Source organism: Cydia amplana, chromosome 18 (assembly GCF_948474715.1).
Source record: "Cydia amplana chromosome 18, ilCydAmpl1.1, whole genome shotgun sequence".
NCBI classification, from domain to species: Eukaryota; Metazoa; Arthropoda; class Insecta; order Lepidoptera; family Tortricidae; genus Cydia; species Cydia amplana.
Genome location: NC_086086.1, coordinates 2642163 through 2664100, shown reverse-complemented (window position 1 = coordinate 2664100; position 21938 = coordinate 2642163). Strand labels below are relative to the sequence as shown.

Genomic DNA, 21938 nt, shown 5'->3' with positions numbered 1-21938 from the left:
TGCAAAACATAAATACTGGATTTAGTTGAGAGAGAGCAAGTGCGGTAGGCCCATGAATTTATTAAGCTTATTTAGAATGTTGCCGATTTGACATGGGAAATTGCGTGAATATATTACAGAACTTGCGATTTTCCGAGATACTAAGAGAGATAAAAGCGAAAAAATACTGCAACAGAGCTAAGCTTAGCATTGGGCTAATCGTGAGATTAAGTAGTTAAGGCCTACACATGGGGTCCTATCTCGTCGCTTAATAATTGATTGTCATAATGTAATGTTACGCATAAAACTCTTTTCGTATAATTTTTCTCCAGCTGAAACAGAAAGTATTTTCGAAAATATTTTGCATAGGTTGTGTAGAACAGGGTAGGTTAGGTTTCTTTTATAATTTTTCAGAAATGTTAATAGTTTCAGCACAATAACAATTATGCGAAATGAGTTTTATGCGTAACATTACATTATGACAATTACCAAATACCTTGGGTCCGTGCTGCACGAATCGGGTGAAATCGATCACGACGTCCAAGCCCGAATTAGCGCTGCATGGGCAAAATGGCGAGAAGTAACCGGTGTCCTCTGCGACCCCAGGATACCGGTGAAGCTAAAGGGCCTTGTGTACAAGAGCATCATCCGACCAGTCCTTCTATATGGTAGCGAGACCTGGCCTGTCCTCGGAAGGCATGTCCAGCAGCTTCACGTCACGGAGATGAAGATGTTGCGATGGATGTGTGGCGTTACGCGACTAGATCGCATACGTAACGAACACATCCGTGGCAGCCTCGGAATCCGTGACGTAGCGGATAAGCTGCAGGAAAGTCGCCTCCGATGGTATGGCGATATACAGCCCGGTAGACTACGTCGGAAATAGATGCCTGAATCTCACTGTCCAAGGCCCTAGATCACGCGGCCGCGGTAGGCCTAAGAAGCGCTGGCTGGACGTCGTGACAGCGGACATGCAAGAGAACAATCTCACACATGAGGATGCCGAAGACCGGGCAAAGTGGAGAAGACTAAGCAGGAAAGCGGACCCTGGCGCTAGGCCGGGAAAACGCTAGGTTGAAGAAGAGAGAAGATTACATTATGACAATCAATTATTATGCGACCCAATATGGACCCCCTACACATATATACACACTATTATATGTATTATACGGGTCTCTATTGTTTCCCAAAAAGTTTTAAGTCATAATGTATTGTTTGCCCGCATTTTCGTTAATCATAATTCATTTGATTCATTCATTCATTCGGTTTCCATCCTTACTTGGTAGATATTCCACGAATCCGCACGAAGCGCTTTGCTTCCTCTTTCCTTATGCGCACTGCCAAGGAATGGAATTCCTTGCCGGCGTCTATATTTCCGAGCTCATATAACCCGGCAACCTTCAAATCAAGGGTGAACAGGCACCTTCTGGGCAGACTCGCTCCATCGTAGGCCACGTCTTCGCCTCGGCTAGTCTGTGGCCATGAGTAAGCCCATTTAAAAAAAAAAAAAAAATTTGGTTCAGAAACACGTCGCTTTTCAGGATTGCCATAAAATAAATCTAACCTAACCTAACCTATCTATCCTATCTACCTATCTCTACTAATCTTACGAAAATCCTGAAAACTTAATGGTAGTAGTAGTAGTAGTAAAATACTTTATTGTACAAAGAGAAACATAAAACATGAAAGAACACACATCATTAGTACAAAGGCGAACTTATCCCTTTCAGGGATCTCTTCCAGTTAACCCTTGAGCAATGCTTGAGCTTGAGTAATGGTTTCAGTTTTATGACTAATGATAATATGACAAACAATACATTATGACTTAAAACTTTATGGGAAACAAAGGGACCCCGTATTTTACACATACCTACACAAATATTTCGCATGTTAACCTAACCTTGATAATGTACCATTGGTTACACGCAGGGTTGGGCAAAATACTGGCTTCCACGTATTTGAAATACAAATTACAAAATACATTTTTAAAAGTATTTGAAATACAAAATACAAACTACTTTGGTGACGGGTATTTGAAATACAAAATACAAATTACAGTGTTTAAAATAATGTATTTCAATTACAAAATATACCTTTATTTATTTTTTTGTTTAGCATTTAGTTTTAACGTTAACGAATATCCTTTCATATAAACTTATAGGGTCATTGCGCTAGTTTTCGTCCAGCTCTAGTTTACGTCCACTTGACGAAATTTGAATATATACCTACATTCCTGCACAAATTTGGACTGATTTCAATCCTTATGTCTAAGGCGTCTAAGCAATATATCCGTCTTCATATAACAATGATATTTCGCAAAAAGGAAGCGCTGGTGGCCTAGCGGTAAGAGCGTGCGACTTGCAATCCGGAGGTCGCGAGTTCGAACCCCGGCTCGAACCAATGAGTTTTTCGGAACTATGTACGAAATATCATTTGATATTTACCAGTCGCTTTTCGGTGAAGGAAAACATCGTGAGGAAACCGGACTAATTCCAATTACGGCCCTAGTTTACCCTCTGGGTTGGAAGGTCAGATGGCAGTCGCTATCGTAAAAACTAGTGCCAACGCCAATTACTGGGATTAGTTTCCAAGCGGACCCCAGGCTCCCATGAGCCGTGGCAAAATGCCGGGACAACGCGAGGAAGATGAAGATTTCGCAAAAAGTAGTAAATTAAAAATGAAATATATATTTGATAATCCGTCAAGTCGTCGAAAACTAGTGCATGGACGGAAACTACTGCAATGACCCTATCCCCTAAATTTAAACGAAAAGTTCCCCGCAGAAGTTGACCTAATATAGATCCAGTATCCAGCCAATGAAAATTGTATCTCGGCTGGATCGGAGGTTCGCGGTCGGCTCACAGCTTGTGCGAGAGATTAGACATTTTAGGATTATAGAATTTAATAAAATGTATTTATAGAAATGTATTTTGAAGCTTGAAGTATTTGAAATACAAAATACTAAATACATGTGAGTGCAGTATTTGAAATACCAAATACAAAATACTTTTGAGGTAGTATTTGAAATACAAATACAAAATACTAATTTGTATTTCAAATACGTATTTCAAATACATGTAATTGAAATACTGCCCAACCCTGGACTTACACGTATCAATGTGTACATATCTGATTTACATTATCTATTAGTACATATCTTTAAAACATCACTACTGCGATAACAAGTGTTGCAAATATCTGACAAGAAATCAGTAGCAAGGACGTTTGTACTATTATTATTTTTAATTTCTCATTTTACATCTAAGGATAATTCGTAAAGAAATAACTATAATAATTAATAGGGGCCCGATTCGGATTTTGTAATAGACATCTATTAGATATCTTTTAGACATCGCCAAGATACGATAACGGGGGTCCCGTTGTTTCCCATAAAGTTTTAAGTCATAATGTATTGTTTGTCATATTATCATTAGTCATAAAACTGAAACCGTTAACATTTCAGGATTTTCGTTAGGTTATCCTATAGATAGGTTAGGTTAGGTTAGGTTTGTTTTATGGCAATCCTGAAAAGTGACGCGTTTCTGAACCAAATGAATTATGACTAACGAAAATTCGGGCAAACAATACATTATGGCTTAAAACTATTTGGGAAACAATAGAGACCCTACGATAACGATATGTTTAAGATATAACCTGTCAAATTTGACATTTCAGCGATTCTGGAGATACTCTTGAACGATTTCCACAAGATATTACTTAAAGATCTAATTCACATCTAATAGATATCTAACACGATCTATCGTAAAAGTGACATTGGTTGCCCGAATTGCGCTGCAAAAGAGAACTAGTTGAAATCTAAACTATAACGTATCCAGAATGGATCTAGTACGTGTCGTCTCTTGTGAATACCTTGAAGTTCGAATACGGCAGTATGTCAAAATCAATCCCTCATGTCATGTTGATTCTGAATATGTCTCAGATTACGCTGTTTATCATTTATCAATTGTATTACGCACCACTAAAAATAAGGTACAAAAGTGACATTGATATGGCATCGGTATCGAACCTGCACGTTGCATAACGATAAGCCGCGAGACGGCCTGGCGGCGACGCGGCTTATAGTCGGGGTAACGATTGATTTTGATTTTGATAGTTATGAACTGGGCCTTATACATATGGAGCTATAAAGGCTATCAGCTATACGGTAGATCTGAGATCTGAAACTCTTCATTGCTCATACAAATAAATAAAAGTGCCTCCGTTGTTTAATTATAGCATTAGCTAATGGTATGTCAAATCAAATCATGACATGTAATTTGATGGAGAATCAAATTATGCCAATGTTAAAAGAAGTTGAACAAAAAGTGGCACGTGATTTTCAAAATTCATTTAGATTGTAATGATTTTTATTATGTAATGTTCATCAATCAATACCTAATACCTACATTAATTATATAACTAAGTACCTATCTAATAAGATTTAAAATCAAAATCAAAATGAATCCTATTTTAAATGAATTAAACTATTAATACAATATATATAAGTATATAATTTATAACATCTCCGTTTATTTTAGGTAGGTACCTAACTATTTCAATACATATTTAGGTTTCTTATAAATATTTTAATTAACGATACATCTTTGTGCATTCTTTAATATTCTCACATTTACCAAAATATGTGAAATGCAAGCGTATTCTGTTATCTCAGCATCTTACAAAAGTTTAACTGTAATCATCAATATGGATACATGTTTACATATTGATGATTGCTTTTTTATGCGGTTCGATGCATAATGCGCCAACGTAATTCGTACACGAATCAAGGAAATTGAAACCTTATTAGTAAAACAATAAGGGTACGGCAGCGTGCAAAGAATGTTTGGTAGGCTTGCGATGTTATTTGAAAGAAAAGGCTTTAAAGAGCTACGAAGTCCTTATTAACTTAATACCTTTTTGGTTTGAGTGGGAGAGTAGGGCTACCGCCTGCAGACCTTACACCGTTATCCTCATTGTCTTTGATTGCCGACTTTTGCAGCAGTATTCGAAACTTTTATTCACAAATCCTGACCTGGCAACCTTATGGTCATTTCTGTGGCAACAGGCAAGAAAATTACAGAGTGATAAAGTGAACATAACAGCTAAAATCATGAGATCAAAATGTCGCACGGTTTATGTATTAAATATACTTATACTCATGGACAAATTTAGAGGAACGCAAAAACAAGGTTTAGTTACTGGATTACAGCACATAAAGTATATAATTTCATCTAATCTAATCTAATCTATTAAAACTGGTCACTCAGTCACACGTCAGCGTCATCGGGAGCTGCGGGGGTCTGCGTAGGTCTGCCGGCTCCGCGTGCTCCCGATGATGCTACTCGGTATGTTATGGAGTGAAATATGTTGGGAAATTCTTGACTAAAATACTTGAGTGGCCCGTTTTAATACTTTTAATATGTCTGTGTCTCACGGAAGTTTTGTTATACGATTTATGATTTCAAGAGTTGTGGAAAAATAGAGTTGAATGCGGCTTCTGACAACATTTGGCTTCTGTATCGGAAAATAATGTCATAACTACATTGCCGACCAAATAAGATAGGTCCTTTCTTCTTAGGGTAGTTGTATGTACCGTTTATTGCACGACGAGGTTTCTTATTAAGCGCGGCTTTTTTGAAACGATACGTGATCGGTGTGTCAAAATATTGTACCTAATTAACATTGAGTTAATATTTATTACGAGTGTGACCCTTATGTCGACGGCTGTGTCATTCATAGACATTTGTTTTGGTTTTAGTTAACACTTACCCAATACCCATACATGGTAACTGACTAACTACTGATGTGTCGAAATTTGTACAAGGGAGAATCTCGGAATCATGTGATATTTTTGTATGGAGCAGGGATGTTGCGAATATCCGCATCCGCATCCGCAACCGCGGAACTTCCGCATTATTTTCAACATCCGCATCTGCATCCGCATCCGCATAAAATCGTATCGTATCGCATAAATCCGCATAATGCGGATGCGGATGTGGAACAGGTCGGTACAGGAACGTCTTAGCATCGGCGTAAGTGCTAGACTGCTAGGTAATTTAGTCATTAGCCAAAAAAACCTATTAGAAATGAGCAGTCAAGCGTGAGTGGGACTTAATGTACGGAACCTTTGGAACGCGAGTCCGACTCGCACTGGGCCGGTTATTTGAAATAAAAATTACTAAAATGTAATATTTGACGTTTTTTATGTATCTATCTTGACATCCGCATCCGCATCCGCATCCGCATCCGCATCCGCGGATGTGAGCCTTTAAAAATCCGCATCCGCATTCGCGGATGTCAAAAAATCGGCATCCGCAACATCCCTGGTATGGAGATCGAAACTTTCCATTTAAATAATATAAATTTCCGCGAAATTTACCAAACGTTTCCGAGTTACATTTCTAACTGTTAGGAAATATTCCGTAACTTTCACATCTCTATGACTAACTCATAATGCATCACAGTGTAGATACAGCATAAGTTGTTACGTTTATTTTCTAAATGTTAGCCAATTCAATAGGTACCTTGATCGCCAATCATACATAACGTATGTGCAATATAATAATAATTTTGTTATAATATTATATTATAACAAAATTAAATTAGTTTGTGTTTTTAAGTACCTCGTTATATTTATAACTAAAAAAGCATTCCTAATATTTAAATTTCATTATTTATTCCAACATACAAAATGTACATTTATGATTCTTGAAACAAATCTCAAATTTCATACGTAACGGTTAAGTTAGATTAAAATGAAACATGACGAAAGGAAATTAATAAGGGTCTATTTTACATATCAATTTATATCATTAAGAATGATAAAGCGCTGTAAGTACGTAAATACCCAACTATAATAAAAGTTTAGTTACCATAATAAATATAATAATTAATAACACTATCACAGCACTGTTGTAATATAAACACATTTTGGCAAATTACATAAGCTAGCTTCTGCTCAGCGTCAGACGAGAGTTACTGGGTTACCGGCTCAAATACTTTGTTAAAACAAATATGTTCCGGTAAACCGACGGGCGAGAGAAAGATTTAGTTAAATTAAATAAATATCTCGCCCGGCAACCGTGATGCAAGCCAATGCAAAAATAAGCTTGTACTTTGTACGTACACACTGGTTGAACATGAATGATTTGAGTTTACGTTTCACAGAACAGTAGTCGTATTTATATTCTACACATCAAATGTCAAAAGTATCTGTCACTTTAAAACCTGTGTTATATTTAGAGGCTTCATTCACTTTTACTAAAGTTATTAGTTATTAGATATATATTTTTGACGTGTAGTTTCATCTCCACGACTATTGAAGCTGACTTAAGGTGTCTTACCGCTCTAGTCTTTTTGTACCAAAATCGGTAAACGTACCTAAAGCTCCGAAAAAACATTATAAAATCAAGTTATGTTTTTTTTTTTGTTTTTTTTTTTAATGTTTGTTACTCCATATATCCGTCATTACTGGACCGATTTTGAAAATTCTTTTTTTGATTGTATGTACATAATATATATGCATTCAGATTGGTCCCGTTTTTGTCAAAACCCAGTTCTGATGATGGGATCCATGAGGAATCGAGGGAACTCCTCAAATATTAAAGGCATACATATAGTGATTTTCGTGCTTTTATCAACAAATGAAGCATTTACATTAAAAAAAGTGACATTTGATGAAGTAGTATTGCTGATGATGATCAGAAAGGAACTCTTCAACGACGCTTAGCTCGCGTTTGGCGATTTGTCCTTTTCGTTATGTTTGTTAAGCAAGTTATGTTTTTAGGCACATTTATGTCAATCTCAAGTTCAGAACATGGGATCCACGAGGAATCGAGGGGAATCCTCAAATTTTAAAGCCATACGTATAGAATTGTTTGTATTTTCATCAGAATAAAGCATATACATGTAAAACTGTCGCATTTGATGAAGTGAAACTGCTGATGATGATCAGAACAGAACTCTTTAACGACGCAGTACACGTTTTGTGACTTTTGCTTTTCGATTTTGACTGGGGCCCGGACTCCGGATTCGGACTCCGGACTCGGACCCGGACCCGGACTCGGACCGCAACCCGGACCTTGACCCGGAAAACTCACTATGATACCTAAACTAAATAAATTACTATGATTACCATAAAATGTATACATATTATCAAATAAAGTATAAGCGCCGTTAAGTGGGTTAGGTTAGTAGTTAGAGAAGTCGGTTTTTTTCTATTAAAGATTATTGAAATTGTAATGCGCCAAGAGCTTGAGTTGTTATTAAGTAGGTCGTCCGTTAAATACAATCCTTCATCAGCAGTTTAATAAGCGAAATTTATGCGAACCTCCAATATTTAATTAAAGATTTCTATAGCGAAGCGCTAATCATCAGGCAAATAATGTCCTTGTTTCTTGGGTAATCTTGTACTGGTTATGTTAATTTAAATTGGTATGTTTTAGTTTACTTTACATCATACACACAAAAATAAAGCGTAAGAATAAAAGGTACCACAATAATTTTAAACTCAATTTTAACGCAGTAAAATTCAAATTGAAATGAATTTTATTTTTGGCTTATTGCATTTTAGTGCCTGAATTGGTAGGCTCTTCTTGTTGAGTATTAATGAAAGCAGGCGCGGCGCACCCATCTTTGTCGGCTCTTTGAAGTCAATACCAAAAAACAATCATTACAATTTCATTCTTTTTGCAGAGCTAGTAAGGACGATATTTGTTTGGATTACGTCGTTGCAAAACTTCATTCCGGTTTTTTTTTCGGTAAAAAAGAACTCATGAGGCATTTAGCTTTCTTCAAACATACACCTTTTTTAAATTGTGTTAAAAACAGTGAAGCCGTTAGCGATCAGGGACTTGGCGAAAATTCGATAATTGCGTAAACAGCAATTTGTCGGGCCCGATTAAATAACCGTTTCGAAAGCAAAAAAGCATAAACCATTGTCTTAATTTGTGTGTCGTAATGCCCATTTACACATCACACATAAGTAAATAAATTTACTTTTTAACATGTCGGTGCTAAAAATTCCATACAAATTTTTACAGCTTGTATTAAAACAATTGTGGGCTGCGTGCCGCCCACTGCTCGCCTGCAGCGGAGTAGGTATATGGTAGGTACAACAATGTATATATTTACAATACAAGGTCTGAAAGTTCCAAAACATTTAGAATTAAAGTTAGACACGTGTGGGAATGTAAGTGGCTAAAGTGAAACATGAATGAGTTTTATCTTAAACCTTAAACTTTACTAAAAGCATAAGTTTACACGAAACTTGTTAAATGTAATTATTATTTACCGCTACTAATATTACACTCTCAAACCCCCGTTTTACGACAATCCTATGACCCGGTACTAAACTGTTCAGCTATTCTTGAATTTCGACTTACTCGGAATCGCAGGCCTCTAAACTAAATAAACGCTCGTAATAAACGTCAAAATGCAACGGCGAAACTACACTGCTATTCGTTTACGTTACTGAACCAGCGCGGCTGCTATGGCGAAATCCCTTTTTGATATTTAATGAGCTGTTGATCTGATTTTCATTAAACACTTAAACTGTTTTTTGCCGGCACTTCACTGTACACTTAGCAACCCACACACACGTTCGGTTCAGACATAATTACATTAATATGCGGCTCCGCCGTGTCTGATAATGCATCGACATTGTACCACATTGTAACGATCTCCATTGAATATTTATTTTCACCACACTCTTTTTCCTGATGTGTCCAAACTTGCAAAGTAGAATATTATGATCTTCTAGAGTGTGAAGTCATTTGAGGAAAATAAATTCTTATAACAATTTGGAGTTTTGGACTAAAGTAATGTGTGTTTTTCTAGCGTTTATGTGGTAAATAACTTTGTGTTTAGCTCGGCAGCAAATTTTGGAATCTTTGTCTTGCTTGGGTCTCAACCTGCTCCCTAATATCCCTACTTAAGTATTTAGGTATTTTTTATTCACAAAATTTGCATACATACTTAAAATTGATCTTAGACTGAGTCACTGTATCTATGTTACGCAATAAAGGCGCGGTATAGGCGAAGAACGATCCCAAAATAGCCTATTTCGACTCGAAGCGATATCGAAACCGAATGCGAAAATTCAGCTACGTGGGTCATACTGAAAGTTTCTGGATTCTGATATATGAGAAAACTTATTTTTTCTAAGTGGCCAGTCCAGGAATTTTCAGTAACGTTTGCTACTTTTAAAAACAAGAGACATTAAATAAAATAAATCGTATTGAGATAAGGTTATCAATATTTTTGCACAAACGCGTGGCAAAACTAGGTACCTTCACAAGTTCACACACGTAAGTATATAAATTTCAACTTTAGATTTTTCTCTACTTTTTAGAAAGCACCAATCTTTTTCAAGGTAACTAGGTTATTTACGTGTATTGTCAGTAGTTCCCGATATTTCGGCACTCCGAAAGAGTACCCTCTTTCGGAGTGCCGAAATGTCGATAAGATCTCAAAATTAAAATTCACAGGGCATTGATCAGCACCTACCTTTGTGAAGATGTCCTTTATAAAAGTCCCGAAATTTTAATATAAATACGCAGTTTCTAAAAGTAGTTTTAAAGTACCCATTTTAATTTTATTCTCACGAAAATCACTAACACTTACACATGTGTAGACAGTTGAACGAAGGAAAAAAGTTATACTTATTTCGCAGCGCATATGATATCCAGTGTGTGTACGGAGAGTTTCTCGAAATACATTAAGAAAACCGGTGCTAAACGGCCACTTAGCAACCCTAGCGAGGGTTTACATACGAAAGTGTTCTATTTCGGAATCGGTTACTCATGCAGCTCTATTTACTTCAATACCAGACGCCTTCTGCCATTGACCTTGCATCGCTGCGAGCTTGTTGAAAAAAAAAAACTTTAGACTAAAATTTATGGGATCTTTGAATTTTCCTACTCGTTTCCGATACTTTGGAATAAAGTTTGATAAGAAAATGCTAGCTTTTTTTATATCACGAAGTTAGCGAACTAATGCAGGGCTTGGGACCTATATCTCGGGGAATAGTTCAAAAATTACTATCTTATGTCAGTATTATTCATTAAATATAGGACACATTGTTTGAAGTAGTCGCTAAATCGCCTCTGTCTTGACAATATTGAAGGAACACTTGGCGAAATCGACACCCTGGTATCTTATATTTACTTCGCCTTGTATTCTACCTGTTTATAATGTAGTACAATGCCTCCGAATATTATCTTCGGGTCCATGGGCATCTATTAATCTGTGTTTAAGGTGTTATGTTCTAAAAGTCACTTACTTGCAAGGTTGGTTGTGAAGACTGCAGATATCCTGCCTGGTCACCAAGATGGCTACATCATGGTGCTGAGGATGCGAGTCGTTGACGGGATTCAGCTGTTGCTGCCAATGGCAGAAGAGAGACAACGTCGTGTCGGCGTTGGTCGACACCTGGAGGTCGCGCGAGTTCTGCAGAGTCACGATCTTCACGACCACCACTTGGATCAGGTTGCCGATCGAGCGGTCCTTATAAAGGTCCGAAACCTGTTAAAAAAGTTAATCAATAGATTGTCTTAAATTATTAATCGCATAGGTACCTACCTTAAATTAAGCTTGAAAATTATCTTTGAAGTTCCCATAGTGACAAGGGAGAAAGGCTACTCAAAGGCTAAAGATGACATTAACACCTTCTAAGGATATATTTCTATAGAGAAAAAATTAGTGAGCTTACTTATTTCTCTATGACTGTGCGCGAGATTTTCGAACTATCTTTGGTCTTGTTACGTTATGTCGACAATCATTTACAAGCTTTTGTAAACTCGATAAAGGCCCTAAATTTTAGTTCTGTATTGATCTATTTCAACGAATTAGCAAAAATTTGTTTCATAATTATCTAACTTGATACATTTTCCTTCGACTCATTCACCATCACACTTACCATGTTCATGATGGTAAGCAAGTAGGTCTCCAATGATTCGTTGTTCTGATGGAACTCCGTCATGGACTTGTCGGCGACCAGCAATACTTCCACGTGCTGAGGCTTGCTCACGGACCGAGGTCGCCGCGGCGCGTTACCCGAAGCTCGTTGATTAGGACTATAATTGTTCTGAAAAGAAAATCACTATAAGAATTAAGTCTTTAAAAATTATGGTGGAAATGAAGCGGGAGTAACCAACAGATTCTTATGATCAAGACTTTCTCAGGCGATAAGTTCTTCTCAAGACTGGAGAAGGGACAGTACCATGAAGCTTTCTGAACGTTATTTGTCGTTCCGATTATGGATTGAATAACGGTAGTCCTTACAAACGTAGTTTTATTTTAAATAACCCATTTGATTCCCTTACCCTCGTTCTGTCATATTCTCGAGCGCTTGTGATGTTCCACGTGTACGGCGGTTGCCTGGTCGCACAGTTCTTCGCTTTCCTCCTACGCCTCCTGTGCTTCTTCTGACCATCCCCTCGTCTCCTATTCAGCTTCTTCCGTCCGTTTCTCACGTAAGGCATCTCCATTGATCTACTATTGCTAGTCTCTATAGAATTACTCTTTGATAGTGATTGGTTGATTCTATTCTCTCTTCTTCTTTGCATCTCAGCTCTAAATGCGATAGGATTTTTCCGTGCGTTTTCTAATCGTTTCAGTCTCTCGTATTCTCGTGAGCGCCTGTCCGCCGATTCTTTGCTGTCGTGGTTTCTTCTAACGTTAGTGTTTGTGTTCCTAGGATGAAACTTTTGGTATTCCCTTTCGTAATATCGTTTATGCTGTTCATTGTTATTGGTTCTGTAGTTTGCTGCTCTCTTTTTTCTGTGGTAAGCTTCGACTTTGTCGACAGCTGATCGTTTGAATATCACGTGTGGCCTCCCCGCCGAGTCGTCGCTTGGCAGTTGATTGGACGGCTCGATCCAGTATTCTCCATGTTCTGTCCTTAACAGGCCCGCCTGTAATGAAATATTATTTATAGCTGCTAATAAAATGAATGAGCTATTTCTAAATGCTAAATCACCAATGTGATGTCACCGGAAACGAATAAAATCTGGTTACACACGACATCCGTCCACTTATTTCGTGTATGATTCGCAAAATATACTATCTCACCATTCTCATCAAACTTTGAAGGCTGCGTGCTCGTTTGAAGGCTGTGTATGCGGTCGATATTAGACAGAAAATAATTCATATCTTAAAAAAAATATAGGTATGTACGCAAACGCACTAAATACCCCACCAGGCATACTTCCTTACGTCACATGTAGTTTCTATTCGTCGTTATATGCTCAAGTATAGTTATGACTAAACATTCATCAATCCATTCGTCAAATTTAAGCCAAACATTAGAAAAGCAACACTGAATGGCTCCATTGAGAGTGCGAACTAACAAACCGGTTGGCCAACCAGTGGGTCAACAAATCCGCGTCTTGTTTGCCGGTAACTGTAGATAAATTGATTGATAACGAAGTGGTCGTGGCTTTGCGCGAATACTGGAAACACAGATCATGGACCTACTAGATGGACCATATTAAGTATAGTCACGGTCACCACACATTGCGGCATCAATACTAATTTAGCTGTTACTTTTAGTTGCGTCCACCTAATGACATATACGTAAGTATTACAGAAAATTACCAATTAAGTCTAAAATCAAGTTCAAGGTTATAGATGCGCCTGGGCAGAGTTGTACAGTGCTTTTTTACAAGTTTAAATTCTTGTTACGGTGAGCCTGCGTAATGCGAAGTCTGGAGAAGTAATCTATGCTAAAAACTCAAATGACGCTTTGCGACTAAATGTAGTATCTTCAAGAGTTTTCGTTGCACTTATATGCCGTTGTATCGGAGTCAGAGTGATTGTGGAATGATAAAATTTTCTACTTGTTATTGATATGGAGCAACTTAGAAATATATACGAGTAAGGTAAAAGAAAGTTTACGATTGCAAATAGAGATAGCGTACCTAAACAATCTTGTTCATAATAGAATACTTTCTATTATTAATCTACACAGTGTTTAATTGTATCGATATGTAATATCGAGGAAATATCGTCATTTATACTAAAATTCTCCTATATAATATATTTTTTTAAATAGGTAATGTTTGCTTCGTAGCCTTTCTGAATTTTATAGTGTCTAAGGGTGAAATCACATCTATCAGCATCTAGCCGCATTTTATATATGAGAAATCGCTCGTTAGTATGAAGATGCGTACGCATTGGAAAGCTGAAAGCATGCGTACGCATCTTCATACTAACGAGCAATTTCTCATATATAAAATGCGGCTCGATGCTGACAGATGTGATTCCACCCTAAATGACTCACGATATTTTAGATCGATTAAAACGATTGTCTAAATCAGGTTCCATTGCTTTTGAATTTTTTAAAGGTGGCTTTTTATTACGTCATAATTTTGTCTAATCTCTTAAACAAATCAATATTATAATCATTCAACTATAAAACCGATGAGTTTAAAAGAAACATAATTTATACAGGCTGTTTTTCACATCGTGAATTTAATATTAAATTCCAACTCTATGAATGAATAGATATGCCGTGTCTATTCCTATAATAATTTATGCTAATTATTATTTTGACACCAAAAATCATAAGTATTTTTAATTATTAGAAATTGATTTTAGGTGTGTACGTTCCTGCCCAAATTCAAAATTCGATATAAATCGAGCTTATTACAATAAACGCAAAGAATTTGCACTTCTCAAATTCACAAATCATATTCACCATAAAATTAACACCCTGTGCGTATTTGCGAAACCTAATGATTGGGTGTGGGCTTTTAAACGCTGCATACATTAGTATAATCTTATCCTGTGTTGTTTATGTATAATAATATTTATAATTGCGCGATGGCCGGCTAGTCGGCCCGCCGCCGGCCTTGCGGCGCGGAAGGCCGAGCTCGTTCGTCGAACTGCGGTTGAGGTTACATTCGGATGGCGACAGTAAAGTCGGAAGCCAGAGCTTGACCAAGCTGAGTTGGCAGCGATATTGATAGCCCGGACTGTGCAGGTGTTATTTAAAGGTCATTATTTCATGAAGTTTGACGTAAATCGCTACAGCAATCCGGTAACGATAGCAACGCAATTTATCAAAGATATTGATGATGATGATAAAGATATTGACAGTGATATTGGTCGCGTCGACGCTGCAGGATCAGCAGTACGCTTTTGAAGTTGCCACCCAAAACCTTTAATTAGGGAAGGATGTATCTTGTCACTTGTCAATGTACTTTGTGAAGAAAACTTCTATAAGTAAATATAGGTTTTCCACCTTTCTTGTATCATATTATTCCAGCGTAATTCGGGTTATTATTTATTTTACCTCTTCATGACGCTATAGTTTTTCAAGCAAATATTTTATTATGCATCATTGCTTAATTGTTAACAGTTTTTTATAGTTATTGCAGAGTCAAACAATGACGCTGGTGGGTGGAAGGGTGGGAGGAGGAAGTAGAAATATACTCAAATGGCCTGTAGCAATACCTAACCAGATTTTTCGTTAGGCTTTTATTGAATGCTAACTTAACCTAACATATACCTACGCATATTAGGTAGGAATATCTGGGAGACATATAAAAACTCGAAAATGCGCGTTTTCCCAGAGATAAAACCTAGCTAGATCTATTTTTCGCCCCCAAAAAACCCCATATAGCAAATTTCATCGAAATCGTTAGAGCCGTTCCCGAGATCCCCGAAATATATATAGATATAAATAAATAAATATACAAGAATTACTCGTTTAAAGGTATTAGATTAGATAGATTAGATAGATATAAGATACAATATAATAAAATAATCACGGTAATCAAGGTTCATATCCCGGTTTAAGTCTAGTGAAACTAACCGTGAATCATTCAAAACTGCTATTGCAATATAGTAAAAGTAAATAAAACGACTTGGGCATAGTCACCTGCAATAATATTTCATTCTTCGAAGGCCGCAAAAATATTTGACATGTTTTTATGGCTCTACAAATAAGATCGTGTCAGATATTTTTGCGGCCTTCGTTGTGTAACATATTATTGCAGGATACTGTACATCTATATCACGTTTTTCTTATTTGAGTTTAAAATACTGAACAAATGTATCCCGCCTGTGCGTGGTGTAAAATAAGCTTTAGATTCCCTGAACTTGCGATATATCTACAGGAAAGACGCGTATTAGTTAAGCATGCTATAAAATGTGTATATGACCCATTATTATAATGGACACTTTAGTGTGTTGCCTGTGCTTAAATCCTTAGGCAAACACACTAACCTAGCATACTACTAATAGAAAAAATAAAGGAGCACGAAGTAGTAACGTAGAAAGTGAACGTGCTATACATGACCGCACGTCGCTTTACGATGGCAATATAGTTCTTATTACTATGGCGTTTGAGTTGAATTTAGTGTATCGTGGAACAGAATATTAATTCGTATGGTGGAGTATCCACTCGAGATGTCCAGTTAGTCAAGTGTTTGTCTTAGCCTAAGTGGATATGAATGGCGGCGTTTCTCTGAACAATCTAATGGAGGTACTGCATATCCAGTATGAGATTAGGATCCATTGAGAAACGTCCTCGGATGTAGACTAACGAAATATATGGACACGCTTCTCAATCACACTGTTTGGTACATATGTAAATATTATGAGACAGTGTAACACAAATCGACCTAAGGCTTGTATTGTGGGTCGTACTAGACGACGATATGGGTATATACAAAAATACTTAAATACATAGAAAACATCCGCAGCTCAGGAGCAAATATTCGTGATAAACATACAAATAAATTGCCAGACTCGACTCGCCGCAATTTTGGCACTTTTGAATTTGAAACTTTCTTTTGTTTCTATATGAATTCAAAACTCGAATTTAATTTGTACTTGTACAAGTATACGGGGACTTAAGAGCTTAGTGGGGTTTGTACCCTCAAGTCTCAGGAACTCTTCGGCAGGGCCACTATCCACTAGGCTAGGGGGGGCCTTTGTAGTATCAAGAAAAACATTTAAAATATGTTAGTCATCAGTAACTTTATTATATGTAGAATTAATCGGATTTAACTTTTTCTATATTGCATTACAATTTCATTATTTAATTTAAAATATTTTTTTGCAACTATCAAAACAATTTAATTACGTTTCGCATTTGGATAGGAATTATAGTGCGGAAAGGATATGAATATGACCGAATCCTTCTCTGTCACACCTACACAAGTAATCAAGGCAATACACAGTAATAACAATAATCAACTGCACATAAACGCATTGACTTTTACTTTCAGATTAACCCGCCCACGAATTATAAATTTATAACTTAATCCCTCATATTCATAAAATTCTAGATTGGCAAAAATATAACGTCATTATGTATACCATTGATGATACAATTTTGTGGATACTTGCCACGCGCATTAACAATTCCGAATATTGTCGAATGCTTTATAAGAATCGTATACTTATGAACAATAATACAACAATTTTTGCGCCGATTTTTGAGAATATAAAATCAGATTAGTACTTACCTACGCACATTATGCAAATGACGATTTTTGCAATAGCAATCCCTAATACATATGTTCGAGGTCTTACCTTGAACGCCTTTAACGATCACAAAAGGAAGTTATTTCGATGCTAGCCTATTAAATATTCAATTAACTTTTGAACGCACACTACTAAGATTTGCATCTTAATGCGGACACGCTTACGTTAAGTTTCTACAATATTATGTTGTTCATTTATAGCTATTATTGTTTGAAAGAGCTTAAGCACCACGGTTTCTTTAGTGAAGTTAGCTATTTTGTTTAACTAAGAAAGAGGAGCGCAAAGAGGAGCGAAGTCATTTAAAAACCTACGCATTTAATACCTAGTGATTCAATAATTATAAAATGAAAGGGCTGAACCGCACCACTTAAGTTACAATAAAAATATTAAGCCTTATGCTAGCATGGTTCCACTGCCACACGGTGGCTCTATTTTAATGTTAAGTCAAATTTCTGTAGATTTATCGAATGTTAGCACGTGATAAGTACAATTAACACGGTATCTGTAATTTTTTTTTACTATTAGTGATTTTTTTTGCATTGTTTATAAATTTTGTATTTTTCTGCATGTGATTAGGAATATTATCTAGCTAAGCATTTAGGATTAATATTTTAGTACAGGTGCATTCATCAATTTCCGTCTTGTACTTCAACTACTTCAAGTAGAAACTTCCTGAAGTGTTCTGAAGGGAACACAAATAGACGGATACCGCCACATAATAATGTCAGTGCAACATCTTTAAACAATACGGAACCCTAACAAATGTTCCTATTCATAAAATTGATTACACGCGCGCTTTGAACACCTTAAAGTTAATGATTCGCAATAGAAACAAGCTATTAAGTGGCAGTTCTGCATTATTAATTTCATTCACCTGTCTGTCGGGTCATTCATTCAAGATTAGCACTACATTTACATTCACAAACAGCTTATTATAAAGGCATTATAATGCGAGTTAAGCCTTTTTTACACGGAGTGCCGTTGTTGCCTCGCAAGTCGCAACTCATAATCTGCCATGAACTATGACCGGCCATCATTAATTAAAAACTGTAACCAGGTTGGAGTGGTTTTTTTAAATAAAACGGCGGAGTGAATTTTCTTTTATAATGGAAATGATTCGAGTACACGTAATTTAGCGCCAATCACCAAGAGATGGGTCGGGAGCCGATCGCATCGTAAATGGGGATATGGCAGGATTATATTAGTGAGCCGGGAATCCGTCTACACTGAGTCCGTTGAATAACGAAAGATGTCGTACAAAGTTGGCAAGCTTACTTATGGATTCTACGTCGACCAAGTGTTCGCGCGTTCTATCTCGACGCCAGCGCCATCTCTTGGCATAGTTAGTTACTAATTGTGTAGTTCCGCTATTCGTTACTGGATGGCGTTAGTAGTGGTGTTACATATTCTCCCCCTCTATCCACGAAGACGTCTCGACGAGTAGGATGGATGTTGGTTTTATCTTCGTTGGTTGGTAGCTTTGGCAGTTGTCTTCCTAGGCCTTCCTCTCTTCCGTATAGGCTGTAGGGGTTCCGGTAAGGTTGAGCCATTCCCTTTAAATGGGGTTAGTGCTGAAGTATGGTAGGTTCCCACTTCCTTCTCGGGTTCGCTAGGGTTAGCCAGTTTGTACGATGTCGCGCCTCGCTTAGATTGCACAACGTAAGGTCCATCTCGGCGTGGCATCAACTTGTTACTCATTCCTTGGGCGGAACGGCTGGCCACGTGGGTATCGGCAAGCACTAAGTCACCGGCTTTATATCCTGGGTCAGGCCGTCTCGCTTTGTCAGCTTGTTCCTTCCGAGTTTCTTCTTTGTCCTGTCGGAGTTGTCGGGCTCGCTTTAGCGTCTCGGCTAGTAACAAAAGTTTCGGAGTAATGACCGGCACGAAATTTTCAGATAACACAATTTGCTTTAGATCGTGTGTGACATCGTCGGGTGATCGAAGTTCGCGGCCAAAAGTGAGATAGGCTGGTGTATGGCTTGTCGCTAGACTCACTGCTGTGTTCATTGCAAATCGTATGCAAGCAAGCTTTTCAGACCACTCCCTGTGATTGTCCTGCACCAAGATGCCAAGTTGAGTCTTTATATCCCTATTTTTCCTCTCTACGGGATTCGCAGCTGGGTGGTATACAGGGGTGAACGTATGGTGAATACCAAGACAAAAGGTGACCTTCTGCATAACAGCACTAACAAATTGCGATCCGTTGTCGCTATGAATTCGCCTGGGAACTCCATATCGAAGGAAAACTTCATTTATCATGGTCATAGCGCATGCTTCCGCGCTGGCTGTATCCAGTGCGAACAGTTCTACCCATCCGGTTGCTATATCCTCCACCACTAGGATCCAGTTTTTGTTAGTTACTGAAGTTGGCAAGGGACCGAACAGATCAAACGCTAGGCTTTCAAATCTTTGATTAACTACGGTGGTTTGCAACAGTCCAGCAGGTTTAAGGTTGGATGGTTTATAGCGTTGACACATTAGGCAAGTTTTCACATATGATTCTATGAATCGTCTCATACCCTTCCAGTAATACCGACGCGATATCCTTTGATAGGTTTTATCGGCGCCGTAATGACCTGCTAATGGATCGTCGTGATAGACCGCCAAAATGTTTTTCCATTCGTGCTCGGGAACTAACAATTGGGCATCATCGTTGTTTTCATCTTGATTGTACTTATAGAGCACACCACTATTCAATACATATCCTTTGCCGCCCCAATAGATAGCATCTTCGCCTTCCGTCTCTAACGCCGTTATGATTCTAGCTATATGTTTGTCTTTCAACTGTTCATTGCGTATTTCAGAAGATTTGCGTGCAGGCATATCTACCACAATGGTGCATAATTCGCAACTGCTAGAGTTATTAGCGTCACACTGGGGTCTGGATAGAGTATCGGCAACCACATTTGTCTTCCCCGGTGCATACTTAATCGTAACGTTATACGCTTGTACAATCAAAGCCCAACGTGCCAATCTTCCCGTGGGTGTTTTAATCGTTAATAGCCATTTAAGCGCTTGGTGATCCGTAACTAATGTAACTTGTCCACCTTCAATATATCCGCGGAATTTGTTGAGTGCCCAAACTAGGGCGAGCGCTTCTCGCTCAGTGGTGCTGTAATTCCTTTCTGCGGAATTTAATAGTCTGCTAGCAAACTCAATCGGGTGTTCGTCCTCTCCCTCCCCCTGGACTATGACGGCTCCGATTGCGTAGTTGCTCGCATCGGCCTTAATTATATACGGCTTGGTTTCATCCGCTGGCTTCAGAACTGGTGCAGAAGTAAGGTGACACTTCAAGTCGTTGAAAGCCTTCTCCTGGGCCTCTTTCCATTCCCATTGAGCATTCTTTTTTGTTAACCTCGTCAATGGTTCGCTGACTTTGGAGAAGTTCGGAATGAACCGTCTGTACCAGGAGCAGGTTTGTATGAAAGATAGTAAGTGCTTGAGGGTTTTGGGCTGTGGTAGACTAGTAATCGCTTCCACCTTGGAGGGATCCACTTGTAAGCCGCTTGAGGTGATCAAGTGCCCTAAATACTTGATAGAATCGCAACAAAAGTGACATTTAGTGAGGTTAACAGACAGATTATTCTCTTTCAGCACTCCTAACACTTTATCCAAATCCTCAAGATGTTGGTCGAACGATTCAGACAGTATGATTAAGTCATCCAGGTACGCCAGCATTCTCACATTTCCTACCAATACCTTGACTCGGTCGATAAGCCGTTGGAAGGTAGCAGGAGCATTCCGTAGTCCGAAAGGCATTCGAATAAATTTGAAAATTCCGAATGGCGTTATGAAGCTTGTTTTGTTCTGGTCTTCCTCTCGCACCTTTACTTGCCAATAACCAGAGCGCAGGTCAAGGGTGGACATAAATAGAGTCGGCTTGGCGTCACGTAGAAGGTCATCAATTCGTGGCATCGGGTAGAGGTCCGGTACGGTGATGGAGTTCAACCTTCTGTAATCGACGCAAGGGCGTAGACTCCCATCCTTCTTTGGCACTAATATAACAGGAGCTGACCATGGTGAAGATGAAGGTTCGATAATACCTTCGCTGAGCATCTTGTCGATCTCGTTTTTCAACTGTTCCCTTCGGACTGGAGACAGCCGGTAAGGTGGTACAGCTATTGGTGCGTGGTCACCTGTGTCGATAGTGTGTTCAATCAACGTCGTTGGTTGCTTACTAAATAGGCAAACCTCCTTACTCTTCATTATGACCCCTTCTATACGGTTTTTCTGTTCGTCATTCACAGTTCCCATTTTGACTGTCCCGATTTCTAATGTACACAGGTCAATGTCATCAGCAGTGTAGCCCGTGAATAGCGCTTCAGAGTTTGGTGACAGGGTAACTTCGGTTTTTTCAATCGCCTGTACCGCATCAGCGAACATATAATCCATATGGTGTGGCTCCGGTGCGTACCCATCAAATGCCTGGCGAAACCGTTTGACTGGAACAGGGTTGTACGCAG

General features: G+C 38.2%; 1 protein-coding gene across 1 annotated transcript in view; it reads right to left on the bottom strand.

Moving 5' to 3' along the window:
* Positions 1-21938, bottom strand: part of LOC134656247 (A disintegrin and metalloproteinase with thrombospondin motifs 7) — a 123820-nt gene that overhangs the window by 34895 nt on the left and 66987 nt on the right. The window contains exons 5-7 of the mRNA XM_063511753.1: positions 12303-12893; positions 11897-12064; positions 11261-11502 (exon numbers count right to left, since the gene is read on the bottom strand). Coding sequence (XP_063367823.1) covers positions 11261-11502; positions 11897-12064; positions 12303-12893 — 1001 coding nt within the window. The remainder of the gene's footprint in view (positions 1-11260; positions 11503-11896; positions 12065-12302; positions 12894-21938) is intronic.